We start from the raw sequence: 15,197 nt of genomic DNA, 5'->3' as shown, positions 1-15,197 counted from the left end.
ATAAAGGCGACATCATACGGCAGCACAGTGCTTCAAATCCCATCTACACCGCCTCCCCGTACGTAGACCTGACTACTTTACTACAGGTAAAACTAAGTCACAGAAAGCCATAAATGGCAGACCGGAGACCTCTCGAGGTTGTAGTGCCAAAGAAGGTCTTCACATAGCAGAATCGGGAATTGAATCTCATCTCATTCCTGCTCCCCGTATGCAGCACATGCTATCAATTTTCGGGTGTATTAAGTTAAGGAAGTAAGTAATTGTAGGCCAAGACTTCTTGAGATTGTGGAGCCAAAGGCAAACAAAAAATTATGCCCTGCATCTAATTACCACAATAAATTAGATGGGTCATCAGAGGTCTAAAGTTGTGTAACTTGATCCACAGTGCCTTAAATTCTTCAAAGCTCTTATACACTCAGTGCTTCGTAGTAAGCTGTTGTCAATGTTATATGCTAACAGGAGGAGAGTGATGAGAGTCTCAAAATTGACACTACTTGAAGCACAAAATCACAAGCCCGTTTCACCGTTCTTCAAATAATCCATATCAAATTCTTCCTGGACAGTTTCCCCATACACAGGGTGGAAATCCAGTTACAAATAAATTCGAATAATTCATTTAATATTATTTGACAATACGGCGTCTGTCCGTAGTTATTAATAAATAAATAATAAATATTTAACATTGTTTGTAAAAATAAACTAAAGACTTAAACTACAGTTGCCTATTGTAAATAAGGACTTATGAATCTAAAGCACAATCCTTTAAAGCCTAAAGGAAGTGAGCAATGGCTCGCTAAGTCTTCGCAGGTTTGTTTGATGCTTAAAAATCGGTGGTAAAAAAAAAATCAATTTGATTATTTGATACACTTTTCATACTCACCTTTAGATGATTTTATTAGCAACTCATACATTTGAGCGTTCGATACTCTTCATGCAACAATTGTTATCAACGCAGAAAAAACTGTCTTAAAGGACAAAACTGTTAATTGACATGAGGCAATATGCAGGAAGCATGCTAGGTGTTAAGTGCCATTTCCTTTCAACAAGAATAATAAAGAAACACTCCCAACTCCAACAATGTTTTGCTAATAAAAGTTGTTGTTTGTTGTTCTGCTCCGGGCAGTAGGATTATGCTAATCGGGTAGGTGTAGTGTTGATCTACCGATGATGAAACGACAACACCACAAATCCACAACCAAGGAATAGTTTCCCCAAAAAAACTGTCGGGCAAAAGTTTTTCTCAGCACAAAAAAAAAAACGACACCGAACATCACTTGACCCTGGGATAAAACTTTTGATCTACCTATTGACATTCAGCATCAAACTTCGACATGGGACTTTATCTATATACTTTTCCATATGAGCATGATGTTGGGTTGTGTTGTTTGTTTCGTAAACCTTCCTGCAGCACGATAAAACACAGTCACATTCAATCATTGCAGCTTAATATAAGTCAGAATAAAATAGCGAAAAACAAGAAACAGAAATCTGAGGATAAAAATTGCTTATACAAACAGAGCATCAGCATCATAACCGATGAAGGTAATTGAACTAGGTCAATAAATTTAACCGAAAAAAAACACCTCACCGAACGCAGATAAACAATTGATTTAACGTGAACCGACCAGAGCACAGATGGATGGCTTCTGGGCAGACACGACTACCACACGGGATTTGTTGTGGCATCTCGTTCGACAGCGTAAAATCGATAAAACCATCGATCTTCAAATTTACGGGGAAACAAGATGAAGTAAACTCGCGCAACGTACCGCAGTTATCATAAATATTCATTCGCACGTCGATAGGCATACGGCACTCTCTCGTGGCTGTCTGATCGGGAAGGGGGCCCCGAAGCAGAAGATTGCTCCGAGGATCGGTAGGTAGACCAACGTTAAACGCACTCCCACTGCTCACGTTGGTGGATTTATTTACATAAACTTCATCTCGTCTGTGGCGTGTTAAAATCAATACCGAACCAGGAAGCTGGAAGGTGGAATGGTGAAGCGAATATGAGGCAGCAAGAATGTTTCAGCTGTCGGTGTGGAATCAGTTACAGGCCGAAACCCTTCCCAACTCGAAGCTTTTTCCGAATGGTTTCCGTACTGTTTTGCGTAGTAGTTTTTTAACCCTACTCGAACTCCATTGAAGTTGTTATATTTTCAAATTTTCCACCCAACTCAAGAGCACTTACTTTCCATCCCTCCCCCTCTCTCTCTTTCTCGGCCGGTTCCCATCGTAAAGTTTTGCTGCCCGGAAACAGTTTCGAGCTGGTCAAAGCTGGTTCGCACGAAGTAATACGATGCTGTCAGTTAACATGTTTCCGTTTTTTCTTCCTCCACACCCCGCCCCCCCCCCCCGACCCCCGGTCCGTGCTCAGGGCAGGGCAGCCAGCACCGGAGCTCAAGTTGCAAACGCTCCCTGCTATCGAAGAGTTGTAGAATTTATTTAGTTTCAAAAGCAAAAACCGGCCCGGAACGCAAAAAACACATGACTTGGTAGTTTTTTTTTTCGGGTCAGGCTTCGAGAGTGGGCACACTGCAAAATGGTACAACGGAAATAGTTGAGTGATGTGGCCACTGGTAGGCTGCTGGGCAGGCCGGTAGAGGTAGGAGAGATAGCCAAAGTCACCGCAGTACACGGCGCGGTGTGGGAAATGTAACATAAACTAAAGTGCGAGTGAGTGAGTGATGAACGTGCCGGATGGATTGGATATTGGTGGTGCTGGTGGTGGTCCAAATACATTGACCAGCGCAAAGCGAATGGCACTGGGTGTGCAATTCAAATTAATAACTACCGTTCTTTTGGCTACGTTGGTTTGGTGGTGGAAAACGGGAAATGAAATTTTATATTTCTACCACCGGCAATACCGCAATACACATTTGCAAAGCAAATTGAAAGCATTTCTGCTCACAGAGGGTGTTGTTCTGGATGTAATTTAAATTTGAATTTGCTTGTTTGAAAAGGAGTGCTCATTGCTTGTTGAATATCAGTAGCTTTTTGTTTAGCTATTTTTAAATATACTCCCGTTTGGCTAGACTATAATAACTCGTATTCGAGTTTTTGATGAGTTATCTTCAGTCTAAATTAGTTATATGTTAATACTAACTTTTTTTTTAGCTCACTTGTGGATTGACTTCTCTGACTGCCAAATGGGTACATTGATGACTGACTGTGTATGATAAGGGTCAGAAGGATTACTTCGTGCCTTTGTTGGGAACATGTCGTTAAGAGCCTTATGCACCTGCATCTGTACCGTAGAGCTGCTACAATTTACTTTAAGCGTCCATTACTCAGAGACATTTTCACCTTAGCTACAGTTTATTATTGCTCTTTCAAAGAATTGTTTCAAATATTTTCCATTTTTTTAATAAAACAAACCATCGAAAGTTGATTAAAAAGTGAGCAGTGATGGAATCTGTGACTTTGGTTCGGTCTTATCCCGCAACACATTGTCTAGTTGCTAAAACGATTTCCAAGCAATCAAATATAATACTTCTGGGTGGACTTAGCCAGAGTCCAGATATAGTAAAAATGTTTGCCAAAATCATATACCATTTGGCCAAATTGACTGATCAACTTAAGTCAGAAAAATAGTTATAATATATATGACGAAATATCTGTGAGAACAAAGGTACGATTATTGAGCATTCCAAGACAGCTAAAATCTGGGGCAGTCTGGTGATAGATCCGACAACGGCGCCGGTCTTCATACGGCAGGACTGGGGCTCAAATCCCTTCCGGGTCGTTCCTTCGTAGTGAGGACTCTCTATCCAACTTAAGCGGAATCATTAAGTCTAGTAAGCCTGAAATGGCATGCATGACTTGAGAGAGGTCGTTAGGACAAGAAGAGCGAGACAGCTAAAGTCACCCAGAAAGTAATGTTGCTCAGAAAGCTAAAAGTTTCCCGATTTCCCGATTGAGACTACAGAACTAATAAGTTCAATTGAGATATTAAAAGAAAGATTAGTTGAAACTCAAAGTAATAATTGTTAATTATGTGTCGTAATAATTCAATAAGCGGTAAGGAATGTACCCTCCAATGTTTATTTAACCATTCTTTGATAAATTAATTTACTATCGAAAACGTCATCCTTACCCTAAACGGTAGTAAAATGTAAATGTATTCAAAAGGAAATTTTAACTTTTCCCGTTTGCCCATTGTGCGTAGTATGCTTTTCTTATGAATTGCAACTTTTCAAAAGTCTGTCTGCCTGCGGAGCAAAAAGCAAGTCAAAGCATGCTAATAAAACCAAAAAGGAAAAACTTCACACCACAAACGAAGAGACACAAAAGTGGGCACAGTGGAAGAGAATTAAATCATCCGATAAATATTCATAAGTGCCTTGTCGTCGAAATGAATTGCCAAATTTTCATCCCGGCTCCGTCTAAACTGGACTGGAGACTGGAATGTGTCAGAGCAACCAAAAAAAAAAAAAAAAACAAAATCCCAATTCCAGACATCCGTGCTGGCCAGCGTACCATCCATTTGCACATCATCGGCTGGCCACTTTTTTTCGAATTTTCACCGCACAGTCCTATCTCGGCTTGATGGATTGTCCGAATGAGCCGCAAATGTATGGACACACCAACCAGAAAACCGTGTCACCACTATAGGCGCGTCCTAAATGTATTCAAATATCCCTTTGGTGGGGCTCATTCTTCAGCCGGCGAGCGGCTAGAGCCCGGGAGGAAACATAATTATGTAAATTATGATTATTCAAAACCAACCGACGTTCCCTGCCACCAATAGAGCCGCGGGGCTCCAGTGACAAACCAGCGGCCGTTTACCATTCAATTGCAACGAAACATCTGTTAATCTTGTCCTCCCGGATGGGTCGGTCGGTCGGCCGGTCGGTCGGTCCTTATGGTCTGCTTTTGCAGTTTGGGATTATTCAATGTGCAACATGTTATTGTTTAGCAAATGCGGTTCTTAATTATGTTCCCACCCATTAAGGTTTGATTTCTCGGCGCCAGTTTGTGGTTGGACGGAGGATTTTCATAAACCATGATTTATGATGCGGAATCTAATGAGCGATTTAGGTGCTTTGCTAAATTTAGCATGCATTTGCCGTTCGAGGGCGATTTTCTGTTAAGGCTATACTTGGAATTATTGTATTTACGTTCATTAGAATGAGTATGAATGAATTACAGATACAGAAATGTTTCAAATGTACACAAGTTGTCCGTATGGTACAACTAACGCAAATCTAATACAAGAGTGCATGGATATATTCAAATTGCAGAAGTGCTGGAGATTTGTGAAGCAAACCATTTGTTAATCAATAAAGTTTCCCAATTATTACTGCTTTGCATCGTTTGTTGCTGTTAATCAATCTGTAAGCGACCAATTGGTTCACACCCACTGATAGATTAGGTTTGGTTTATTGATGCTCATTAAATCATCTTGGCCATCTGTGATCGTTGCTGATATATCGATAACCACAACACTAACGAATGCAACTGATGCAGAATCTATCAAATGAAATTGAAGCTTCATCGTCTGGTGGCTCTTCCATTGCAAAACCTGTCTAATACGATGTTATCCACATGACAATTACTCAGATGGCCAATGACTTAGTGCGGCGCTTTAACTAGAGGTAACTTCCAACTGAACTCAACATTGATCAATAAATTTCTGTAAGCAATTCTCTATATTGGCGAACCCTATCTAATCATTATATTGCCTGAAAAGGTGAAAACAGACCGTCAAGGTTCAAAACGATGGTCACTCACCTAATTGCCGAATGATGGTCACTCACGACTGACTAACAATATTTTTGAAGGATCAGCTTTTTAATTCTTTCAAGATCAACCTTTTCAGTTTAAGGTTTGCAGGTTCATACAATATTGATAGGCTTTTTTAAGTGTTGTGAAAAAATGTTTATCTACTCCACTAATCCCTATAACATCATAATCAGCAGTAGTAAAATTGGTATAGACTGTCGTATTTTTTTTATAATATTGATATTAGCATCTGAATCTCTCATAAAAAACATTTTGTTAGAATATCAAGCGCGTACTTTAATTTATTGCAATATTCGACACAAAGCCTTTTTTGTTACTACAAATTTCCCGAATTATACCCGAACTCGATCAAATTCGTGGAAAAACACCCTTCCAACCATTTAATGGGAAATACCACACCTTACGCACGCACCTTAACAGACAAAACCCGAACAAAAAAAAAACAACAACCACCACTACAATACTCCGTTTGACCTTTCGGGGTAGATACGTCTGGGCGCACCTTCGGCATGTTACTCACACCCTTTTGCAGATTGCTGGCTGTTGGGAATGTTTAGTTTCGTTTTCACCGCAGTTTTCAAACGGTAGCAGTTTTCACCGCTAGACAGTGAAATGATGTCCGTCTGTCAGACCAACGGGGGAAAAAAAATCGCAACATTAACGCCGATCCCTCGCCAGCACCAGCACCGAGTGTAGGGTGGCCAGATGGAGAAACCATTTTATTCGCCGTTTGAGCGAGCAGTGAAAAAGGTGGAAAACGGAAAAAACGTGCTGCTGCTATTTGCTACATGAAAATTCACTCAATAATTTCATCATTACCGTTCGGGACTTGCGGGGCAGACTGTGCTGGATTGTGAGAAACACCCGCTCAACGCACTGAACCAAGCGGCGGATCAAATCTCGTGTGAAAGAAAGATTTTTATGAGGCTGGTCAGTGATGGTAAATGATAGTTGGCCACGCAACCGGGCGTCGAGACAGCTACTCACCGGCCACGCAAAAGGTGTCGCTCGACTGAATGCGTCTCTTTTGTGCGTTGGAATGCTTTCCCTCCATCCAAAAACGTTTTGGTTGGTCAGCGCCGCCACGGTGAATTGTGGTGAAAATTACCATAAATTTGAACTTTCCTTACCTATGCAAAAGAATGTTGACGGGTACGTTACAACAGAAAAAAGGTCCTTCAGTGTATTCAGAGGGCTCTGCCAAAGGTCGACCAATGCTGCACGATCGAAGCGTTCGTTCATGGTGCCCTTTTGTTTCCTCGTCAAACTGCTCAAGGAATCATAAAATCAAAGCTGAAAGAATCTGTTAACCACCGACGCCAGCCTACCGTAGAACGGAGGCCCCCTTCTTAATGCCTTCCACATCAAACCGCTTCTTATCACTTGCGTGTGTCGTAAAGACTAAATCATTTCTTCCGGGACAGAACTTAAAGTGTAGAGCGGCTGGCCTCCTCTGAGTAAAAATGTTTTGGGGGGGAAAGGTATGATGGAGCTAACCTTTTGGGTTAAGGGTCAACCGAGGTAGGGTCTGCAGAAGTCGTAAAAAAAAGGCCGGCCGGGTAAAATAATCGATGGTATATGTGGGAACGAAAGGCACTATTACTCTATTCTACATGCCGGGTGCAGATTTACGATTCAGATTCAGAGACTAGCAAACAAATAAAAAAAAACACACACTACCCAAGGTTAAAAACAGTTTTTTTTAGTTCCGTTGTAGTGGAAACAACCAAGCGAAAAACCTAAACAAAAAATGGCACATTCCTAATGGATGAAAACATTTACTTGGCCTCACCAGGGACCGGAGAGATACGGAGTGTTAAATGTAGCTCACATTCTACCCATTGCTAAGCCGGCTCGGTTCGTTTTTGGGGTTTGGTGGTCACAGCTAAACAAGCCTACCGGTGGCAACGTTCGAGCGCCATCAATTTCAGCTCTCGAAGCATAAATCTCATCGGGGACCGTAGTCTGAAGCGGACCGGAAAACCCAACCGGGCACGTATAGCAGGTTAATTGTGGAGCGCAGAAAACGTGGCGGAAAATCTTCGCTAATCTTGGCGCATAAATTAAGCACAGATCTAGCTTCCGCTAACCAGTTCGGACCGTAACGCTTCGTCCCCACACGAAGGGAAAACGATTTTTGTCACACACACACACACCGAGGACTCTTCGTAAATGGAGCTTTGCTGTTTACTTTGTACCACGAGCGACGAACGATTGGCCCGAAGGTACAGATGGTGATGTCAATTCTCCCGGTGCTGCGTCGTTTGCGTCGGTAAATCTTTACCCGAGCCCGCCATATATCTTGCTGTTGCCGTTTAGATTTTAAACACCGTAGCGCTTTCAACGAGCCTCACGCAAAGAGGTAATGTACATATGCCGAAAGGCAGATGGGCTAAAGTAGATGTTACCACCGACGGTAAAACCGATTTCGTTCAAGTGTTTTGCGATGGAGGCGCCTGGTTGTTCATGTGCAAAAAAAGGGCTGATGGAGGCGCCCAGTACGTTGTGAGGGTAGCGTGATGGAGGCGCCTGGTTGTTTAGTATTTGTCATCTTTCACCTGTCGCGGTATTTTTTTAAACTCCAACTTCTAATTCCAAAACATACTCATAGTAATTTTTTTTTCAAAACCCCTAACTCCTTATTTGCTTCGTTGAGCTCAACGGGGTAAAAGACGACTAATTAGCATTAACATTTTGACTCAAAGGCTCATTCTCATCAGACAGGCCTCGGAGGATTCAGCCAATGGGATCTACACCCAGGAAGCCAAATGACTTCATTTAAAACTTCACACTATGCCTTTGTTTTGAAAGGGATCCCAGACCTCTCCGACACACGAAAGTGGACGAAAGCACAGATGCAACTTAACGGCGTCAAGGGATCATTTTCCTAATCCCAAATGGAGGGTATGCGTCATTTGCTTGCCGTAACCCTTACGATTGTTAGGGTGAGAGTTTTCCTAGAAGAGTCATTAGCCTGGAGAGTTTGGCTCCGTGAGAGGACGTCTAATTAGAGAATAGGGGTCAAATTTGGTGTTTAGTGTCGTCTTAACTTTAGACAACAAGCCTCTTTAGAGAGAATTTATAATTAACGTTGATATTTGCTGCATATTTACATAACTTTTTTATTTAATTAAGTTTTATTATTCTTTTAACATTTAGAATATTGTTGGTAGTTTTAAGATAATTTTATAAATAATAAATATAAGGAGGAACAATTTTATATAAAAAATATAGCTTTTGTTGACTGTTTTATTACTTACTACAAAACACTTTACGCTTCAATGAACTTATCAAGCTACTGCGATGTCCATCCCATGATCGCATCTCGTTTCATTTAACACAACACCCTGCATGTCAACGGCCAGTGAGGCCATAATGTGTCTCCGTTGGTTTGTTTCTCTATTCGTGCATCTATCCAAATAGACGATTATGGCTAACGGTTTCACTATTTTCTCTACCCCCGTGTTTCTCTCACTCGCGTACTCTGTTCCTTCATCCGCGTGTTTGGCTTTTCGTCGGTAATGGCGCCTGGCAAATGATGCGCCACCCTATGATGGACCTGTGTACGAATGGATGTACGAAATAAATAACATCTCCGCCGCCGTCGCCATCGTGTGGCAAATAATAGCGAGCAGCGGCCAGTACGCTCACTACGTCTTCAACTCCATCGATCTCGACCGGAATGGCTCATTAAGCTTTGAGGTAGCGTATCCACATGTTCGGCCGGGAAAACGAAAACGTCTCAATTTTGGTTTGTTTTTTTCCCATCCTGTCTCGCACACGCACACACACACTCACAGGAATTCGTCGCCAACCTGTCGATTCTGCTGCGAGGCACCGTCGATGAGAAGCTGCAATGGACCTTCTCACTGTACGACATCAACGGCGACGGATGCATCACCAAGGAGGAGATGAAGGAAATCGTAACGGCCATCTACGAGCTGATGGGCAAGGTGCCGGAAGGCTGCGAAGAGGAACAAGCCATCAAGGAAAAGGTCGAACGGCTGTTTGAGGTAAGCGTTGTGAGGTTTAGTTTGTGATGCCTTTCGTAACAACACAGCACAACATTCACCGTTTCTTACTTTTGTTTTACTTCCAAACAAGAAAATGGATCGCAACTGCGACGGCAAGATAACGCTGGACGAGTTCATCGAGTGCTGCACGAAGGACGAAAGCATCCGCCGATCGATAGCCGTGTTTGACACCATCTTCTAAAGACGCATATCCACTACGCCGCACATTTTATTGAGATAAAAAAAACACGTTCCTGCACGTCCAGCTTTCCTTCACCGAATATCTCTTGTCTTGGTGGATAGATAGAACGGTCGATGGTGCTCAGCACTAGTACCCATACAGCCGGGAGAAATACATTTTATGGGTGACTTATCTCACAGCAAATCACAACGAAATGATGCTAGTGTAGGGCAAGATGTGTGCTCCCTAATTTTACGGTACGATCTTCACTATCGGCAAGACAGAAAATTGTGGACATCCAACTCTTATCCAAAAGCAAACCAGCGCAAAGCTCCAGCCGTTAGATGAGTTCCACTGAGATGCCATGTTTTGCATGATGTTCAAACCTTTATCGACAGATTCTAGCTCCTGTTACTATGTATATTGGGTTAGATGCAACGCAAATACTGAAAGCACAAGCGTTTCACTTTTAAAAATTTGCACCATCTTAACTAACTGGGGATCGTGACGCGGCGTGAAAAACTGCTACCGTACCGAGCTTTCCGAGAGAAACTAACAAAAATCCTTAAGCCCTACCTGTACGTACGTGTTTAATTCCAAAGTGATATTGTTGTTGTAAAAGTTAATAGTCTCCCTCTCTCTCTCACGCTTTAAAGCTTCCATTGCTAAAAAGATGCAATCAGATGGAGCTCCATTCTTTAAAATCCATTAAAAATAAGTTATTGTTGAAAATACAGTCTTACTAACCTTATCTCCTCAGAACAAAAAAAAATGTAGAGAGCCTACCAGTACCTAAAACTTGTAACCAGAACAACAGAAAGAAAGCAGGCAAAATTTATCCTACACTAATAATAGCATAACCCGACCCGTGGTTTGGTTATTTTCTCCCGATGGAAAGATCTTTAAAGGCTTGCAAAGCACAAACTGTACTGTACTGCATAGTTTGGTGTTAAAATAGTTAAAAAAAGAGCTATTTTCTCTTTCGTAAACAGCTGTACTAATGTTAAAACTAATGTTGAACCTTTACTTAAAATTAGCCAGGTAGCATAGCGTCCTGGCGTGACCATTGTTGTTCCATATCTAAACTCTTCCAAGTTACTATTATGCATATATTTATAACACACGCACACGCAGACAGGTCCGAAAGCGTGCGTCATCGTTCCGTCTCTTGTCGTTCTATTCTATATACGATACACTTACCTCTTATTCTAAGTCAAGCTCCTACTTTTTGGAGCAAATGTTACAATTTCCCTATCACTATCCCACTCCTAGTGCTATTACCTACCTTGCATAGACTAACCTAGATGTTGTGATTGTGACTGTTATCAGCTGCTCCCAACCAACCAATAAAAAAAAAAACGATGGAGATTTGGTAATATGTTTTTCGCACTTGTAAACCTGGTGTGCTTCGCTGTACGTCTCACGTTCTGCCAACTTTACAGCTTTTATCTTCTTTCACTCAAAGGCTCGGGCGCTCTTTAGGAGCTTCCTCAGCTAAACATTCGCTGCCTTGCTTTTATTTGCGATTGTTTTGCGATGATGATGTCGTCCGTACCTACACACTTTTGTGCGCCGAGCTGTGCACTCTGTTAAAGTACTGTTGTTTTTTAAGAGTCAACCGATGTGTGCTTCATGGTATTTTTATTGAATAGATTTGCTTGATTGGCTAAAATGAGTGTGAGTGTGTTTGACGAAAATTGTGGCAGAGAGTGAGACGAGTGGAGAGGGAAGAAAGGTACGTCGAGGGCTTTCACCCTTTGTTATGGCTTTTCCCAAGGAAGAGCATTAAGGCGGCGGGAACTGGTGGCGTGAACAAGCAAACTTATTGATAGAACCGAGTTTACAGGAAATCGAATGATACAATTGAACTTTATCCCGAAAAAAGAAAAAAAAATCATGAAAGGCGAAAGACGAATGTTGTTATTTATTCAATAAAGAAAAGTAAAACAATACACATCCTACCATGCGCAAGGACACGTAGGATAAACACTAATTCTTATGGATACACACACTCACTCTACATATGTGTGCGATATGGTAAGCGATGCGAATAAGCGCGAACAGAAAGGCAGAAACAAACAAACAAAAAGAAAACAAAAAGCAAAAGTCCTACATTTTAAATGTCTAAATGTTTCCACAATGTCAATGTTGTCTTCATGCGAGTAAAACAAAAAACACCATTCGTGTAACTTCGTGTGTAACGTAGACGATAGTTCCCGGCAAATGTCCGCACTGTGTGGGGAAGTTGAAGTTGCAAATCAGACCGACACAAACCAAACACAACATACACTCACACACACCAACAGCACACACATACAACAAAACAGAAAGGGAAAGCAAGAAATCTTACCAAAAACTAATGATCCATATTTCAGTTGTTTCGATGTTTGTAATACGAAAATTGTACTTCAACTATATCATACAATAAAGAGTCCCTTATACAAAATAAATAATTGGATTTTTTTTTACACTAAAAAAACGATGGCTAATATAGGTTACGATTCGATAACATTTGGACGAAGTAGGGTAAAAAATAAAACCAAAAAAATTGAAATTGGGTATCAAAAGCAGATGATTAAGCATTGTTAGGTTCAGTTTATAGTGAATTGCTAACCGTGAACCTATTATTCTTACAAAAAGAAAACTCAGTGTTTAATAAGAACTTTACAGAAGAATTCAACGTTATTGTGGCAAATTTTATCGCTTAAAGAGAGCTTATACAGTAAGTTAAACTATTTTCATAACTGATTTCCTCATGTCGGACTACAGTAGAGGCAATATTCAATTTCATTTGATGCGCTCTTGACAGGCGCTGACGCTTCATAATGAAGCGTTTTTTAAGCGTTTCGTCTATTCGAAGCGATTTTCGAAATTTCGTTTTTGCTTTATGAATTTTCTTTATGTTTACAGCACAAAATATGTTCCTGCAAATATGTTTCGCTTCCTCTTTGTACGATACAATCCTGCAGATCATTTGTATTTGTACTTCCCCTGTAAATTAAAATTCTCACTAACTCTCGTTCGCTTCCATACGAACCTGAGTTGAGCCGCGAGCTCATAAAAGTGTGAACGCTTCAGCTACACTGTCCGGGTTCAGTACTCCAATCGAGATCACGCCGTACGATTCCGGCCACAGTTGGGTGAGAAATCTGAAACCGGCTTCAGTACAGATTTCTCGAAAACGCTAGCCTGCCACTCGGAAGGTGGCATTCGCCATTCGTGTGTGAACTTGTACAATTCTCACCTAACCCGCACCCGAGGCTCTGTGTAACTGCACCAGGCGGTTTGACGGTGCCCTTTCAACAAAGAAATCACTACCGTGTTGCCGATCACCGTGCCACACGCTAAGCACGTTCAAGAAGAAGTTCACGGTTCCGCTTTTATTTCCCGAGTGCAAGTGAAATAAAGGCGCAGCAAGCCGTGGTCCGGATGTCAGTGCAGAGTTGTCATCTTTCCTGCAGGAGAACTGTCAAGTGTGCGAGGAGGACTGCTAACGACGAGAAGGTAAAATATTGCCGTTGCCAAGGCTAAAATACATCCGCGCGGTGTTGAGCTTGGCACAGATGATGGTGGTACGGTTTCTCTTTCGCTTCCTTCGCGGGTGCCCTAAGACATCCGCCTTCTATCCGGAACATTCCGTCCGGTTCGGTCGGTACGGTGCGAACACCAAGCTGCGGCATAGCCGGTGCAGAAACACCATCGACGACCGCATCGCGTGAAACATTGGACGGTCGGTTCTGTTCTCGCTGTACGGGTATGCGCGGAAGATTGGTGCACCGTGGCTCATCCTCATACGAATGGCCATTGATTGGTGTACGGTGTAGGCAAGGGTACTTCGACGAGAGTGTTGCATGGCCTGCTGGTGGATAGTTTTTCGGGCCTGCTAGGTGATGCTGCCGCTGTCAGCGAGATCGTGAAGAGTCTGTGGAAGAGAAGTGGAAGAGTGAGAAAAGGACTGTGCTGTCCGTGTGTGTGTGTGATGAAGGAAGAATTGCGTTGTCGTCACGTCGCTCGATACAACAATATCCGCGCACTGTGCAATGTAATATCGGTATCGGAAGAATCATCTCCTTAGTGCAGTGAGGAGCAAAAGTAATAGCATCATTGCCACAATTGCTTCTGTGATCACCAGTGTGTGTGCGAAAATTGGTCCAAGTGTGGAGTGTGATCCAAGCAGGCGAATGAGAAGGGGGAGCACGCTGCACGCTGTATGGATGATAGAAAAGGGGTAGTTGGGTTAAGGGTTGCGGGTAGAATCGAAAGGGAAAAGAGAAGCGCGAACTTCTTCTTCGCGTGTGTGGCTGTGTGTATTTGCACGCGCGCTCGTGCCTGCGTGTGTGTGTGCAAGTTGGTCTCTGACGTCTCTGTGTATGCTAAAGTGCCGATTGTGAGCGATGAGTTGTTTTTGATGGTTGTGAGTCGCAAAAAAGTGAGCCGAATCGCTCGTGAACTCACAGTGCGTTTCTCATTCACCTTTACGAATGAGCAAAAGTGCCGAAACAATAGAAGGAAGAACAACAATATCACAGCAGCCATCAAGTCGGGCAAAAGTGTGCTCATCCCTTTCACGATTATCATACAAGTGTGGCTGAAAGTGTTGGTGTTACGTGTGCGCTAGGGGTGCGTAGCGGCTCTCCTTTCTTATTGCGTTGTGCGTGCACGGGTAGCGTGTGTGTGTGTGCGCGAGTGCGTGGTGTGTGGACTTTAAATGCTGTGAAGCAACCAAAATTTGTGTATTCCTTTTTTACTACCGCTACGTCCTATCAACAGTGTTTCCATTCTTTCTTTTCTTATTCTTTGTCAGCACAGAGCAGCTCTTCGCTTGAAGACAGCCGAAGATGCATTCCATAGCAGCAGCAAATCGATCAACCGAACCGACACTATAAACGATGAGTGTATCCCATCGTCAGCTTCCCTAACAAAATGATACGGTGGTAAACAACGGTAAGCTTACACCACCTTTGTATGATTGTATTAACATAGGGTTTGATTGCTAAGATGTATAAGACCGGCAAGTCCTTTTGCCTGTTGCCAAATGTCCCGAAAGTTTGACTTTGTCTAACGATAAGAGTACCAATTCCCCACGAAGTTGTACAACATTTTATCGTAAACAACAATAGGGACGAACTTATTGAACCAACCAATTTTACCAAAGTTATAGCCATTTTCCTAGGCCTTTTCCATGTGCCATTTGCCGCGCTATGTGTTCCAAATGTGTATTAAATTGAATATTCCGGCTAAACGAGTAGTATCCAGCT

At 42.3% G+C, this 15,197-nt stretch overlaps 2 protein-coding genes across 12 annotated transcripts in view; both read left to right on the top strand.

The window, feature by feature from the left end:
- The window catches only part of LOC118511653 (Kv channel-interacting protein 4-like), a 64,066-nt gene extending 51,677 nt beyond the window's left edge, over positions 1-12,389 (top strand). For all 9 annotated transcript variants that reach the window (XM_036054991.1, XM_036054992.1, XM_036054995.1 and 6 more), the window contains 3 exons: positions 9,374-9,447; positions 9,546-9,758; positions 9,850-12,389. In XM_036054991.1, the coding sequence (XP_035910884.1) occupies positions 9,374-9,447; positions 9,546-9,758; positions 9,850-9,960 (398 nt within the window). In that variant the 3' untranslated portion in view covers positions 9,961-12,389. The remainder of the gene's footprint in view (positions 1-9,373; positions 9,448-9,545; positions 9,759-9,849) is intronic.
- A 659-nt stretch (positions 12,390-13,048) lies between these two features.
- The window catches only part of LOC118511638 (pneumococcal serine-rich repeat protein), a 33,712-nt gene continuing 31,563 nt past the window's right edge, over positions 13,049-15,197 (top strand). The window contains exons 1-2 of one of the 3 annotated variants that reach the window (XM_036054952.1): positions 13,049-13,443; positions 14,749-14,883. The gene's annotated coding sequence lies outside the window, so the exon portion shown is untranslated. Of the gene's footprint in view, positions 13,444-14,743; positions 14,884-15,197 lie in introns of all 3 variants that reach the window. The other 2 variants (XM_036054951.1, XM_036054953.1) reach the window with 2 other exon arrangements.

The sequence above is a fragment of the Anopheles stephensi genome, chromosome 3, assembly GCF_013141755.1.
Source record: "Anopheles stephensi strain Indian chromosome 3, UCI_ANSTEP_V1.0, whole genome shotgun sequence".
NCBI classification, from domain to species: domain Eukaryota; kingdom Metazoa; phylum Arthropoda; class Insecta; order Diptera; family Culicidae; genus Anopheles; species Anopheles stephensi.
The sequence above is the reverse complement of the archived record's forward strand: the minus strand, read 5'-3'. Positions and strand labels throughout refer to the sequence as shown.